The sequence below is a fragment of the Falco cherrug genome, chromosome 10, assembly GCF_023634085.1.
Source record: "Falco cherrug isolate bFalChe1 chromosome 10, bFalChe1.pri, whole genome shotgun sequence".
NCBI lineage: Eukaryota > Metazoa > Chordata > Aves > Falconiformes > Falconidae > Falco > Falco cherrug.
In genome coordinates, this window is record NC_073706.1 from 30,095,534 (window position 1) to 30,111,949 (window position 16,416).

General features: G+C 41.5%; 1 protein-coding gene across 9 annotated transcripts in view; it reads left to right on the forward strand.

Annotated features, from left to right (window-relative positions):
- DENND2B (DENN domain containing 2B) overlaps window positions 1-16,416 on the forward strand; it is a 180,097-nt gene that overhangs the window by 114,728 nt on the left and 48,953 nt on the right. For all 9 annotated transcript variants that reach the window (XM_055723099.1, XM_055723097.1, XM_027810361.2 and 6 more), the window contains 3 exons: window positions 10,256-10,404; window positions 13,132-13,347; window positions 16,175-16,271. In XM_055723099.1, the coding sequence (XP_055579074.1) occupies window positions 10,256-10,404; window positions 13,132-13,347; window positions 16,175-16,271 (462 nt within the window). The remainder of the gene's footprint in view (window positions 1-10,255; window positions 10,405-13,131; window positions 13,348-16,174; window positions 16,272-16,416) is intronic.

The window sequence follows — 16,416 nt, forward strand, 5'->3', positions numbered from 1 at the left end:
TCAAAGCTGTATTCCATGTGCAAGGAACCATGTGGACTTCATTCATCTTCTGTATTAGCACTCATAGGAATGTGGCAGTCATAGTAAACTTAACATTGTTTTGCTTCTTGTGGTTTTGAATGAGTCTTTAATCAGACCAAAATTGATGTGGCTTTATAAATCCAGTTGGGGAAACCATGCTTGGCTCTGTGTGAATTCAAGAAACTATCATAGTATTAAGAAATGTCTGAAACAGTTGCTTCTGCTGTGTTTGTGGACAGCAGTATTTCCTGTCATATGTACTATACGGTTTCAGTTTTCCAGTCTGTTCCCCTAAATGCAGTTGAGATATCTGAATATTGTTATTTAAGGTCTGGTGTCTCTGAGGCATTTTTGACCTGACATCTACGCTTGTTATCATCACCACAAAAAAGTTGCATGAGTAAAATGAAGGCAAGGTTAAGAATATTAAGTTTAACTTGAGAAAATCTAGTAAAACCAAGTAAATTATAGTTTGTAAAAGAAATTGCACTCAATTTAGAAATAAAATGTAGTGGAAGAAATCTTTGACGAAGCAAGTCGTCTTACTCTGTAACTCCTCAGTGCTGGACACAGCAGAAGAGGTGATTACCTCTAAGAGGACCCTGCATAGATGTGTAAGAGACCCATTGCTCAGCTGGGCTGTGCATGTTGCTTTGTAGATTGAGAATGTTTAACTTGATATTGCACAACTCCATTTGTCCTGTCTGAACAAGACCCATTTGTTCTTATAGCTGCCTGGCACTCATGTAAAACTTATTTTTCCCCCAAGAAGAAAGTGATTTAAGTGCTTTTCCTCCCTGATGATCTGTGACTAACAGAGTTTCTTGCCTAACTTCTGTTTCTGAACTCATAGGTGGACTATTCAGCACATAGCCCAGGTGTATGAATATTTGAGTATTCATCTTCTAATGGGCGTAGTCTTACTCGTGCAGTAAGAAGAGCAGTTTGTGTAAGAATGGGTTTGTTTCAGCCACTACGTTACTGCACAGAGGTCTTGCCCTAGTAAGGTTCCCATTCTGTCTGACTGGCTCACATGAAAGATTGGTGCCTGCTTACTAAATTGCAATGGTCCAAAACACTCTTGGAAATCTATTAGCTGTTATGAAAGACAACACTAATGAATTAACCTCTTTCAGAGTCCCCAGCTGGGATCAGGCTGTACTTTTCTTTGGGACGAGACTTGCTTGACTTTGCAGCCAGGGCTCTTTTGAGTGCTCACCGTGCTGGGTTGCAGCAGACAGGCCCGTGCTGCCTGGCTTGGCCACATGCATTGTTGTGTGCCCGGCAGTGTGGGGTGGTATTAGCCCTTCCCTGTTTGGGTTGGCAGGCTTCCTGCTAGGCCTTTTCCCAGTGCCTAGGTCTGCTGGAATCACCCCAGGGCTCAGGTAGATCTTTTAGTTTATTCCTTTCCGTCAAATTCCTGTGAGGAGGAACGGAAGTGTTGGCTACTGCCCTGAGGAAGTGTTGGTGTTTCACTGGCAGCAGGATCCCTAGGAACAGAAAGTCTGGGGACACCGCACCTGCCAGCTCTGTATAGCCAGGCCTGGTCTGCGCCAGAAGTTAGGTGGTGTGCTGAAGGCACGATGGCTGTCAATGCCAAAACTTGTTAGAGCTGCTTGGTGGTAGGTCCCAGTGCTGTGTAGATCACTAGGCCATGCATCTCTCCTTTAGCCTTCTGGCTGATAGAGTCAGCAGCATGGGGTTTCTTTCTTCACTAAATGCACATATTTTTTCAACTGACGTCTTAGGATATCCTGTGGAAGACAGTCCATCAAATACCCGCAGGCTGAGGAGATGGTCTCCTCCAGGAGACTCCAGCTGGTGGAATGTGAACCTGGGCAGATGGATTAGCTGTTAGAGGGACAGATAACCTGGGCAAGAGAGGAATGGTGAAAAGTGTATGGTTCAGGCAACTGGCACAATTTCCTGTGGGAAAAAATCTTTCTTCCGGGCAATGCCACAGTTATTATGCAAAGTTAAAAATGGAAATATTTTCATTTTAAAATTGTTTCTCTGTGGTCCATTGAGGAGTCTAGAGTCAGTCACACATTCTTGATTGGCATACGGACTTCTTCTGAGCTCAGGAATAAATGTGCAGAGGCAGGCAGAGCATGGGTTCAGGCCCATCTCAGGTTGTATTTATGTATGTTGAGAAGTAAATGATAAAGCCAGTCAGGATGCTTTTCTGGAATCTGTGAAGCTCTCAGTCAGCAGTCAGATCATTTCAGATTGGCTTTAAATAAAAGTTAGTGAAAGTTAAATTGTGTGGGAAATCTGTCTGGAGGGGGGGCGGGAATCAAGAAAAGCAGAGAAAGAGCAGAACTGAGACAGTTGAAGTGACAGCAGCTGCTGACAGCTACTGTGGCTGCTTTGACAGCTAGAGCTGAAGCAGTCTAGAAAGTAAAGCAATGCGCCAGAAACATTGCTGTGGGATCTCTAAAACCAGGATGAATTTCTGAATGGGATCTTGCTGGTGGGCTCCTGTTGGGAGTGTCCTGCAGTCCATGGTCCCAGGAGCAGCTGCCCCTCCTGGGGAGGGTTTCTTATGCACCCTTCTGCTCTCTGGATCTGTTCCATGTCATGTTTAGGAAACTTTGAGCCCTTTCAATAGCTGGATACTTTTCTTGAAAAATATTTTTTGCACCTTATGAGGAGTTAGACTGATGATAGCAACTTGATTACTGTACTTCTGGAGGAGTATATAATTGAACCTTGTTACAGTTGACACAGAAGGAGACTGAAAAGTGAAACCGTGTAGTTACACACAATTGTTTAGCTGTTTTCCCCTGCCAATTGGAGTATCACTTCAGTTTGGGAAGAATCATCTTGTTTACTTCTGCACTATAACAGGACTGGGTTTGCGTGGGCCTTCTTCACAGTCAAGAGAGTGAAAAATTAACTATTATAAAGCCCCAAACCTGTCAGACCAGGCTTAGAAATTTTTTTTGGAGTGAAATCATATCCACACAAGTCTCGCATACAGGTTTGAGAAATCACTCAGGAAGCAAAATGTCCTTCTTTTGGTGTAGCCATCTCTCCTTGAAATTAGTGAAGGCCAGGCTGTTGTGGCGGTCTTCTGCAGAGAGGTGAGAACAGATGAATCTCTGAGCCATTTCCCATTATGTCAGAACTCATGAGAGAGGAGATGGAGCAATATGTCTCAAAGCAGCATTATTATGAGGAGTGTCAGGGCAGCCTAACCCAGGTGGGTGCCTGAGCAGTTAAATTAGGCAGGTGTGGACCTACAAGCAAGAACCTGAGTGTGAAGAGAATGTTGGCGGCTTAACCGTCCCTGTGGAGTCCAGAACAGGATGTCACTCCCTTTGTCCCTCCTGATAAGGCACTTTGCCTCTCCTAAACCAATTAGTTGTTTTGAATTCTGATGTAAATTGGACATAGTGCATGTCGTGTAACAAATGGGATGATTTAGCTGTGTTACTGAATCCTTCGCTGTGTGTGCCAAGAGCTGCAGAAATGATGACTGAGGTCCAGTTGGAAGATGTTCCAGCTTGACATTGCTTTCAAATTAGAACATTTGCAAAGTTCTTCCAGTAAATGTGGAAAAAGGTTAGAAAGACAGCGAGCTGATCTTTCCAGTAAAATCCCATCATCACATGCCACATTATTGCCTGTCATGCTTTCGTATTGCATTATTGTCTGTCATATTATCACCTCACAGCAAAACAGTTGTACAAATCTGGGGGAAACTGGAATTGCTGAGCTGCTATGAAGCTGAAGCAAACTTAGAGACATTGCACTCCTGCCAGAAGTGCTGTGCTGGTTGCTTCTTTGAGCACATTTTGGGTTTTCAGTCAGACCCTTACCAGGAGATCTCTGGATAGTTGTTAGTCAAAGTCAAGAGCTAGGATTAATACAAAATGATGGTGCAGGCAATGTTCAGGGAAACGTATGTTCCTGCCTTTTTCCACACCCCCAGTCTGCCTCTCAGTCTAAAAAGCATATGAGTTTTTGCAAAGTGTAATAGTGGCAAATTTAATAATAGACACTGTAGGGTAATGGCAGCCAGAGCACATGAAATCAAACAGTATCCATATGGGCCTGTCAAAGAAAGGCCAAATACTCCAGCTGTCTGATCCTATTGACAATCAGCCTGCTGCTTTGTTGCTACACTGGGATACACGGATTTCAGTTATTTTTTAATAATCATTTCATGCTTTATTAAGATCTCCATTCTTCTCTGTGTAGTCTGTCTCACTGCTATACCATCTGCTACAGCTTCTTTTGACAGTCTCTGTCAGCTTGATCGCTTGGTTCTCTAGTCAATGCTGCAGGTTAGTAAAACAGGGAGTAAAATGACCATGAGGCTGCTCTCCCAAATCCTAGTTTAAATACAGAAACTGTGTTGAAGTCAGCAGGGTTAAATCTTTGTGAATTGCAAGCAGTTTACGCATGGTGATGCTGTACTTTGCTAACAGTTGGTCATCAGATGTTTTCATGCACATGATTTTTGATTGAGTGTTAAATGGATTATTTTGGGGGGTCAGGTTTCTTACTTATTTATCAGCCATGCTAATTCTTCTCTATCTAACGTTTCGTTATGCTTACAACTCTAAGCTCTTGCAGTCCCTGAAGAGATAGCAGGGAGCTGAAAGTATCTGCAGTGTTTCTTCTGCTTGTGGCAAGTCAAAGCAAAACTGGAGAAGTTCAGAAAGCATAGGCTGTCGCTGACAGACTCCACGGACCAGAGCTCAGAAGGCCAATCCTATTTTAGACTTGTAATTCTGCGTGCTGCAGATGCTCTGCTACTTTTCTGAGGACATGGTACTGAGCTGGAAGGTGGTAAGATTATAAACAGGTAATGGTCTGTAACTTAGTACTGCTCAGCAATAGCTTTTCAAAGCAGCTGTAATGTGTCTTAGCTGTAAATTTATATTGAAGATATTCCTCTGTCTACAGATACCTGGGGTAAATTCCTCAGCTGAGATGCACAGTTGCAGCTTCTCCGATGTTGAGAGAGATCATCTACATACTATAGATCTAAGCTCAGATACTTGATGAGAGTGTGGAGATTTTGTGGGTTTCATCCATTTGATCTGAACATGCTCATACACACCCCAGTGGTTGAGCTTTCCTCCAGCGCTGGCAGTATGAATCTCCGTTTGTGTAATTTTAGTAATAAAATAAATAATGCATACACATTGCAATGAACACACCTGGATTCTCACCACGGACTAGTTCTTTGGACTTAAGTGCCCAGAGATGCTGGGGAGCTGTAAGTCTGCACAGCCCATGAATCCCGTGCTGTTCCCTCATGCGGTGCTTGCACTCAGAGGTTCATTCCCATTGCTTCCTCTTTGATCACAGCAAAAGCAGAATTCCCCAGCAACCCTCCTCTGCTTGCTTCTTCCTTGCCCAGTTGTATTTTATCTTAATTTTTGCAAGGGCTTGTGTGCACCAAATGTACGTGTACTGGATGAATTGGGCTATATCTACAACAGAAGTCATGGGCAGAGGGTAAAAAAGGTAGTTCAAGGATGTGTAGGTGCCGTCAGGGGGATTACGTGTGGGAAGGAGTAGGTGTTGCACCATGTGTCTGTGGGTACAGTAGCACTACAAAAAGTTGAGGGGTTAGGTGCCACAAGCATCAGCGGTTCTTACAGACTGCTCACTTGGGTGTTTCCCCTTGTCTGTTATTCAGTCCTGATTCTGCCTATCTGGGCCTCTTTTTCTGCCCATTTATTGCCACTATTTCCAACTCCTTGCCTCTGGAGTTATGTGCTGCTTTTCCCCAAGTCTCTCTTCAGATGACAGCTGAAGCTTTCATCTCCCAGTTCATTAGAATGTAAAATACATTAATTGCCCTATATTTTGTGCACATGCTCTAGTGTGTGGGAAATACACGGTGTTTTATTTGTGAGTTGCTAACTGTCTGTCTCAGTCATACAGCTCACGGGCCTGGGCTTTCTATGTAGCCAGCAGGCAAAGCAGTAGGCTCGTAGCTTGGGCACTCAGCATCACCGTCTGGAGACAGCAGCTCCTCTGTGAGCATTGGCTCCTTATTCAGCACCCAGCTTAACACAAGTTGGTGAGCCCTTTCCCTTATTGTCTACCTGCTCTTTGATTCTTCTCACCTCCTGGCAGTGCAAAAGGCAGGAGTTATAATCAGCACTCAGTGAATCACTTCATTCCTCTGATAATTATTCCTCCCATCTAGAAAGAAATGATGCGTTTCCCTGCTTTCTGCCATTTATAGAGAAGTGTCTGCCTGCATTTTTTTTTCCCCTCAGCCTTATTTTCGCTCCTTTCTCAGCATGAGACAGGCTTGCTGAGTCTGCTTCCCATTTGCCACGTGTGAGAGGCTGAGCAGAGGAACATTGTGTGCTGCCTCGGGACACAGTGGGGCTGACTTGCAGAGCATCACAGAGTGAGGAATTGCAACTGCTGGAGGAAAGTCGTCGATGCTTAAGCTGAAGGCACTGCATTCCTCAGGATTTTTCTAAAGATCACTGGTTATTTTATCTTTTTTTTCTTTTCTCTTTCCCCTGTGGACCGATCATTAAATTGCATGTGAGATCTTCAGAAGATAAATGTCGTGTAGATAAATGCCCTGTGTTAACTCAACAGTTCGGTACGTAGAATTCAAGAGAGTGGGAAACTTGAAAAAAATGCTTATAAAGGGAACAGATTTGGAGGCAGGGATGATGATTAGAGACAGTAGTTAACAAAGACTTGCTATTCCATGTGACCGTATGCATTCTGGAGATTTGATTCAGCTTCCTTTGAAGTCAGTGCTGGTCTGCTGTTGCCTTGTGCGGCAGTTGGATCAGCTTCATTAAGACAAGCCTGGCCTCTATACTGCGTAATGCTTCTCCTTTTGGCTTCCAATAGAGACATCCATATGGAAGGAACAAGGATGTTCCTTGCTCTTTCATTCTAAATGTGTTTTGCTTTTGCAGCAAATCCAAAGGAATGCAAAAGCACTGCAGCTTGTGAACATTCTCTGCCTGGGTCTTGGGACTAGAGGAGTGATGGTGTTGAGGAGAAACGCAGAGATCAAAGCTGCAGACCTCTGAGCCAGCCCAGCTATGGGAACTTTCCTCATTTTTGTGCTGCAGCAGTAGCGGCCACCACTGCAGCTCTTCCTCAGAGCCTCCCACTGGTCTGGGACCCACACCTGCTGGTGGCTACTACTTCCCATGTCTTTCTGCCATGGCAGGGAGTCACTGTGCAGTCAGATGGGGTTAAATGCTGCTCTAAGGCAGTTTACTTGACATCTTGGGTTTCCTGTCACTTGTACAGAAACCAGACTGTCTGGGCTGCCTAATGCTCTTTTTGTATATCTGGTCTTCTGTGTCTCATCTACCAGGAAGAACCTATATACTAAAAAATATTGGTTGTCTAAGGTTTGAAAATTGCTGAAGACCTAGATGAGTAAATTATGTCTTCTAGTTCACTGGGCAAACTAAATACTTGGTTCAAATGGCAAATCAGCAAAACCAGGTTTCAGATTGAACAGACTATTTCATTATCAGAGATTTGGTATGGAATGTTATTCCTTAGAAAGAAAGAATAGGTGAGGCATATTTGGTCTCAAGGCATCATTTCAAAATGAAAAAAACCTACCACGACCCTGAAATAATTTGATTTTTAAGCAAATGAGAAAAATAAAGGAAATAGGTGGCCTTAAACAGCAAACCAGTCATCTGAAGAAGCTCTCACAGCTCTAGGGAAAGGGTTAAAATCCCTGTGGTGTCTCCAGTGACCTCCACTTTACACTGAAGAGGAATTTGGCCCAAGCTTTCTTTTGGTAGAAAATGAGTCAGAAAAGCAGCCTCGGCTCATGGTTCCTTGCTCCTCCCTCTTCTCTCATCCAAGACTTCGCTAGGCCTGTTTCTATACTTAATATTTTAGGTCAACATTAGCAATGTTGAGTTTAACTGGGTTCAGGCTGTTTTACATTGTGTCTTGGAAAGAGAATTACTCTAAAAGTTATAAATGCTTTACATTTTAAAAAAGGTTTCTTTTCAACTGATGGGCCTGTTCCTTCTGTGGAGTTTGGATACTGTGCAGACTAATGCAATAGCATTTGTTTTCGTAAGGAAGCATATGTTTAAGCACTGTCTCATGTAGCCGGGCATTTTGAAATCTGTTAATCCATTCTAAGCTTGACCTATACTTGACTTGGGCGTACAAGAAATTTTATTATGCTAGTACAGTCCAATTAGCTTTGAGTAAGTAACTGCATTTTGCAAAGTTGGCTATTTATTGTTATGGTTATCATATCTGGAGCTCTAGAGTTTACAAGTAACAGAATCAGTGTGCAATATCTATTTATTTTTCTTCCTACAGAGTGAACCAATCAATTCCATAGTCCTCCCAGGACATTTGTAGCTTTAAATTTTTTTAGGAATATTTGTTGCTTAAGATTTATCCTGTTCATTGCATTCATCAAAAGCACTTTCTTCTAAGGACTCATGCACCTGAAGGTGTTCTTTCCATTGACTGTGATGAGAGTGCTGCCTCTAGAATCAGATTCCCTCTGGGTAGAATAATAAGCTGTGATTGCCAATTCAGACATCCTTAACGAGCAGCAGTTATTCAGGCATCTAATTAAAATAAAGCTAAAACATTCACTCTTGTGCTTACATTTGACTAGAAATCTTATTATGATGCGCTACTGAAGCAAAACTGTATTTTTACTTGTATTGTGAATAAGTGAACTTGCTAAGCAAAAGCTCTTATGGCTATAATTGATGAATCAAGCAGTCTCACACTTCCAGGCTTACCAATAAAGTAGAAAGCACAAACTGCTGTTGTTGTACAATAAGGAAATGTAACATTCTGTCTAGAATAAAAAAAGGATAGTCAAATGAGCAGGGTATTAATAGATGCCTTTCTCTCACTGAAAACACCTATGCTTCAGCTCCCATCTCTGTAAAAGTGGTGAATATTTTTTTGTAAAAGTGTGAGCAATAAACCACGCTATATCTTTCTGTCCTCATTTGATGCAGTAGGCAGGAAAGCCTGAATTTCTTGTATTTAATAGCTTGTATTGCAATATATGTTGTACTAATCCCATGAGTTTTAAAGTCATCTTTAGATATAAAACCAAAAGCAAGTTGGTTCAAAAGCTTTGAACTTCCTGTGTGTTTCGAGTTTCTGCAAATTCAAGTCTTCAGTTTGAGTAGATCACTTTTTTGGGGATGATTTTCTGTGTAAGATGGTTGGGAAACTGGAATGACCCTGTGTTTGAAAAACCTGAAGTTCTAAACCAGTTCCTTATTATGAACCGTCTGGAGAAATGGATACAAAATGTTCATTTTACTGGTAGTACTCATTCATTTTTGTGTTTCTTAGTTCATTAAGAGGTTTAGTGAGTTCAGGAGTTTTGAGAAGAGGATGGTGGATTATTCTACTGTTCCTTAGGCTGCCAAAGGATATTGGATCTCATTTAAATCTGGACTATAAATTTTGGTTCTGGTTTTCAAATGCTAAAAATTCCAAGTTTGCAGTCTGCTTTTTGATGTATTTTTCATTTGTCACATTTAGCGTTTAACTGTTCAAGTCTCTATATATTACTGGATGAGTTTCCTTCTGGGAGATATTAATTTTGCATAAATTGAAGTGAACAGCTGCTTAATTAAAAGGCATAATGTGTTTTAAAGAACATTTTGAGGGTGCAGTATGGTTGAGGCAGAAATTCTTCCTTCATCTTTTACATTTCCAACTTCTCTCTTGGCACTGCTGAGCCAAAGTTTTTATTCTTTTTTTTTTTTTTTTTTTTTCCCTCAGGGGAAGAGAAAAATGAAGGTAGCATGAAATAAAAGTTGTCTTATTGTGTTTAAGGGTGGTATGTTGAGAAGAGTTATTTATTGCTATTCATTTTACCTTGCAAGGGGCTGCTATAGATTTATAAAATCTACTGATACACTTTAAAGTAGTTATGCGCCTTAGCTTTTATATATCAATAAATTTTCCACAGCTGCAGATGCTCAGAAGCACGTCTTGTGAAATCTTTGCATTTTATTTAAAAAAAAAAAAAGGCAGTAAAAAAAAACACCAAAGAAACTTGTGGACCTCATAGCCAAGTTCTCCTCCAAATACTTCCAGCTGCAGCTAGAGGGATGAGTCATGCTGAAAGCCGAGGAGCTTTTCTAAAAGCCTTTCACTTGGTTCACATGATTTTTATTTTTTTTTAACTTTACATTCCTGTCTGTTTTTCTTTTCTTAAAAAAAAAAAACAAACCCCACAAAAAAAAACCAAACCATGAAGGCGAGTCACCCAAGGAAAACCCGTATGAGGATGTGGAGCTGAAAGGCCGTCACGCGGGCCGAAAATCCCACCAGCTCTCCGAGAATTCCCTGGATTCTTTGCACAGGATGTGGACGCCGCAGGACAGGAAATACACATCACCTCCCCAGGTAATGGCACGGCAGTGCCCGGCGCTCTGGGCTTGAAGCTTATTTAAAACTTTGGCAAGAAAATCAGCCATGGCATAGGAGGAAGGCCAGCCTTAGTGAATGAGAAAGGTTATCAGGAAGACTAGTGTGATCAAACGCAGCAACCGTTGCAGGCAATGCTCTTGGCAGCTGTAGCTCAGCTTCCCAGTGCTGCGCTGCTGAAGCTGATGCCTCTTTGTGCCGGCTACGGCTTGATACATTTAAGCAGCTTCCTTCAGCTGGTTGGTTGTGAGCTGAATCTGGCCCTAAATTATTTGTGTGGCTGCACCTCTTTGTGAATTGCCTCTGCATTCACTGCTGGGCTTTTTAGTAGGGAGAGGTGGGAAAAAGTCTTGCCCACGTATTGTGACGCAAGGCCTATTGTGACTTTGCTCATTTGAAGTACATAGCGTAGTGTGTTTTATAGTAATATGGAGAATGCCAAGTATGCCCCCCCAATAAATAAATGAATAATAAAATAATCAGAAAAACCTGAGTGTCTGCATTTAACAAGGCTGTGTAAGTTGTGTTTACAGCATAAAGTAAAAGACCAGGAACCCTGCAGACTTTCCATTTTGTGGTGAATTTTCCAAAGCAGCAGTCTGTTTTTTGTGAATGCTGTGAAATGCCAGGTGCTTTGTTGTTTATGGGATCATTGTGTTCATAAGGAAAAATGTAAATTCCATCACATACTTAATTTTGAGATTCAAAATGCCTTTGAAAGGAACTTCAGTTTGCACTGAATCAACAGAAAATTTGCAGTTGAACAAAAGGTTACAACAATTTACATTTTTGCCTTGTAAAGAGACCTAGAACAAAACTGAATGTATTTTCTTTCACTTATTTTGTGTGCGTGTGAGCATTGCAGTCCAGGAGACAAAAAAAGTATTACCAGGATTCTTAGTATGCACCTAGCACATCATTTGTAAAACAGGAGACTTTTCAGCAAAGCTACTGAAAAGGGAGCAAGTGGAAAGTAGTAATCAGGCAGAGTAAGGAGAAAGAAACTGCAGCCATAAAGATAATCTCGTAGTGAGTGATATACTATGCATAACAATTATTTTTGTCTCTGTGTGTGTGAACAGGAATTGTGTAGCATCTAGAAGATACAACAGGGTATACTACTAGGGTAGGAACCATATATAGGTCCATAGTAAGATACTGTCCACTGTGCGCTGTTTTACACAGGGTGACCAAAGGATATACAGATTAAAATGACTTCTGTAAAGTTGCTCAGTAAACAAGTACTCTCTGGTATCTTTGCAACAGGGCTGTATCTTTATTGTGGTAACTTCTTACTGAAATTCTGCCAGGATTTTCCTGCCAGGAGTCAGTCCTGCCATAATTGCACTGTCATTGTGCTGATATTTAAAGCAAAGAGACACTAACAGCAGGCCAACTATGGGTCTGGGTAATTCTTCAATGACCAGAAATAGAAAAGTCTCAATTTCCTGAAGAATGGCAGCTTTGGCAATGATTTATCACCCAGTTTTTCCATCATAGCAACATAGCTGGATTAGCAACATGACTTTTGAGTCATGGATGCTGATAAACAAGATGGAAGAGATCAGAAGGTCAGCAGGCTTTCAACAGTCGTCTTGAAAAAGAATTCCTTTCATTAAAGTATAGACTGCTGCAGATTTTCCTGGCATGCTAACCTGTGGTAAGCAGAGACCTCAGAAACACTGGCTTGTGGTCATTTTGAATCCCGCTGTATCTTCTCCTTTCCCATTTGTTATTTTCAGTTCTTTAAGTCATCAGGTATAAAAAAAATGCTTTATTGATGACATTGTATTTGTGATGCAAAGCCCACAACACGTACAGAAACACTTATGTTTAATCCCAGATATGATGGCACTGTAATAAGCACTCCAAGTAGAACAAATAGGACGTTGATTACTGAAGGTTTATAGCTCATAATACTGCTAATAGAATATTAGTAAATGCCAACTGACAGCTGTTTGACGTAATAGTACTTGTTTCTAGATGTGCTGGTTAAGCTTCTTGCAGTGTTTGTGTTTGGGAAGAGGAGGCAGGGACCCAGCCTCGCCATCCTGCCAATTAACTTTCCTGAGAGCTGGGCAGAGCTGCTCAAAGGACTGCTCTTAAAGAGGCCCATTTTTTTTTTAAAGATAGCTGTTACTTGGTGCTTAATCCTGTCAGGGAGATTTTTCCCTTCCCTCTGTAATAAGAGTTTGGAGTTTGAAAGGGAGTTTTTGGGGGAATGCAAGACAAAGCTGTTACTGTGCCTCTGCACACTGGCGGATCTTAAAGCATCTTAACACCATGGAAGTACAGCAAGCTTGATTATCTACTTTCTTTCTCTAGGATAAAATAGCGACTTTGATGTAATTGCTCCTGATTTTCACTACTGCACATGAAAGAGATGGATCAGGCCATTGGGTCAGTGTTCTGATATCAGCCGAGCCTTTAAGTTAGGTTTGAAGGCCTGTAATGTTGATGTGATGTGGGTGCATGGAAATGCACCACAGCAAAAAAGTAGTATTGTTTTCTTTGAACTTTAAAGTCTTAGATACTGACCCCTGTCCCTTCTTTTTGACCTTGAACCTTCTCTTTGCACATATCCAGCAGAGCAGTGGCTTACCTGGCGTGGTGTCCTTGTGTAGCCACCACCCGCTCACAAAGAACTGCTTCTGCACTAAGTGTTGCTGAGGAGGTGAAGAGCTCAAGCTGTTCTTGTTCCTGCAGCTACCTTCGAAGCCCAGCAGCCAGTCGCTGCGCGTCGGGAACTGGTCAGAAAGGAAGAGCCACCGCTTACCACGGCTGCCCAAGCGGCACAGCCATGATGACATGCTGCTTCTGGCTCAGCTTGGCATTCCCTCCTCCCCTTCCAGCCTCAATGAGGACAGCCTGAGTACCACAAGTGAGCTTCTGTCTACACGGCGGGCAAGGAGAATCCCAAAGGTACTGGCAGGGTGATTAAACTTATGCTGAGGATAGGTCACCTGTCTGCAAGAGCTTGCAAATTTCTGTCCAGCCTTTAGCCATCACTGGAAGCTGTTTTTTTGGAGTTAAAGGAAAATTGAAATCAAAACAGAAACAGTAACTCTCAGGAGCCAAGGTGTACTCCTTTTTTACATAGAGCTGTACTGTGAAAATCCCTTCCCTACAAGTGGGTAACTCTGCCCTAGGTCCAAGAGTAGCAAACATCTGATTGCCATCTTTGCACAGAGTTGATTTTAAGCCAATTCTTTTTTTCCACACTTTGCTTTAAGCTCTGTTGGCCAGAGCATTGTTGTGTACCTCACTTTATGATTTTGAATGAGTGATGGCCAAGGAATTATTATTTATAACATGCAGCAGCATCTGAAGTGGTTTTTTTCCCCATCATTTGTTTACTGGTCTCAGGAAAATAACTTTGTTGGCCTAATACAGTTCACTTCATTTACTCACAACCTATCCCATCCTGAGGACCCTGATGTCTGATGTGTTTGAAGTAAAAATTAATTTTCCATTTTTCAAGGAGTTTCTAATTCAAAATGGGATGTGAAAAAAACCCAAGCCCCCAAACAACAACATAAAAACCCAGCAAACCTTTTCTAGTACAATAGCAACAGAGACGGGGAGAATAGCCAATATATTTATTTTTGGCTTGTGAACAAAGTTGATTTTTACTGTATATTTAGCTCTGTTCTTATTAGAAAGCATATTTTAAAGTATATGACTGTAAATACTGTGAGTAGAGGGAGATTTTTATGTTCCTGTCAATTAGTCTGAAATTCTGTTTAAGCAGGAAACAAACAAAAATAAGGAAATTACTCCTACATCCTTAATTTACTATATTTTTACTTTCTTGGAATATACTGTTTTACTGCACAAATGAGCATATGTCTGTGAAGAAAGTTAAGAGTGACTTAGAGAGTAACTTACTGCTTGGTTTTGAGTAAAACTTGGAAAGTTTGGCTGTTAGTTTTGTATCCAGCTTTCTTTTTTTATTATTATTTTTATTTTTTATCTAAGGAACAGACCTATTCCTTGTGTGAAATTATGTTTTCAGCATATGAATATTCATAGTTTTATCATAAATCTTGTGATAATTTCTATTTTTGATCACTGTAGCCCCTAGAATCATGTATTTTAGAGAATCTCAGGGGTTTTTTGAGAAAATGTTAGTTATTAGAGGGAAGACATCAAACCTGAGAAACTCCTGTTCGGTACCACCCCCAGCTTTGTGAAGGAATATCCGAATGCTTTAAACATCTGAGCTTTTCTTACCACAGTGCAGGTATTTTACCCCCATTGAAGTAGCTCAAGCAGAAGAACTGCCAAGTAGCGCAGCACAGGGAGTGAAAAATCCCAGCAAGGCCCCTCACTCCTGGTTCCTGATGCCTTGTGTAGTGCCCACATGCAGGAGTTCCTCTGCCAGCACACGTGGGAGCCGGGCAGGGTTTCATCCTGCTGGTTCTGCTGTGGTGCTGTGCAGGTTCCCAGCAGGCAGAGCCAGCAGCACGGCCACAAGCTGAGAAATTCTAGCTGAGCCTTACTGGTGGGTTGTACGTGGCTCAGTCAGCATGTAGAGGCAAAATCCCTGATACTGCTTCACACGGGAAAACAAGTGAGGATTTTAATACTTAAAACTGTTCGTTCTGGGCCAGACCTGCTTCCTCTGTTGGAGGGGTCTCATGAGTTTTTGTTCCAGTCTGTGCTCTGTTACTGACTTTCTACCCTGTCTATGGTGAATTAGTTTCACTGAGTTTATTTCTCTCTGCAAGCTGAGATCAAACAGCTTCTGCAAAATGTAGCATGGTTCTAGGAGTATAGCTGCTATGGAATGATACTATTCCTGACCCATAAAACATTATGAAGATTAATTGCTACATATTTATGGCACTACAGAAGTTATAATATTCGGTTTAATTACGAATTCTTAGTAATCCCAGCTTCCTGTTGAAGGCACTAAACCCAAGTTCCCATTAATATATTCCATCTTCTCAGATATTTTTGGATAGGCAGTTGTCATCTGCATTAGCCCTTCTGAGGGAAGTCAGAAAGATGATTACCAGGAGTTAAAATTCTGGCTAGTGCTGGTTAAAGCCAGCTAAACCCAGCGCTAGTAGCTAACTTCAAAATACTCTTGTAGATAAGAGTAAGATTGGAGACAGTAGATAGAGCACCTGTGAAGTAACATAAGTACAGCATGAGTTGGAAGGGGGGGGGGAGGAGGTGTCTGTATGGGCCTGATCCTCAGTATGGTACAATACAGCTTCAAAGCAGCTGGGTTGCTCTGTACCTGAAAAGGCTTTAAGAAGTTAGGACCATCTCTTCAGAGAGGTGCCAACACATGTTACTCTTATCTTCAAAATAAAATATGTTCTTAAGGTTCATGAGCGTTTGGCGAAGTTGGATATGGCTAATGGATCGCTTACTAAGAATGCAAATGAAGAGAGAAACAATAGCATAGAGAGGAATGAGGGTGGTAGAGGATAACAACTACCTTTGAATCCTCAGGCTCATTGTGCTTTTATTGCTAATGTCTGTGAGATTTTTGAAAATGAGATTTAGGTTTCTGAGTTATTTTTTAAAAAATATATCCGTAGGTAAAGGAATGAGTAAGTCAAACAAATGGGATTCAAAATAAGAGATAAGTAATGCATTTTGAAATAGTAAAGGCTTTGCAGGGTTTGGCTGGCCTATCATCCATGGTCAAATTCTTTGTTTTGATAGATTAATTAAAAGCCTCCTGACAGAAAAGTGTTTGGTCTTACTGATTTCTCATTTTCTTGTTTTGCAGCTTGTCCAAAGAATCAATTCCATCTACAGTGCAAAAAGAGGGAAAAAACGACTGAAGAAACTTTCTATGTCCAATATTGAGACAGCATCCCTACGAGGTATGACACAAGCATCAGGGTTCAGTGAATCCATTTGAATGTTACAGGATTAACAGGTTCCCTTCTTTCCTCCACACCTACCCTGGGCTCAACTTTATTTAGAACTTTCTTCTGTGAACAATGATACCTTTCTGTCTGCAAGAGG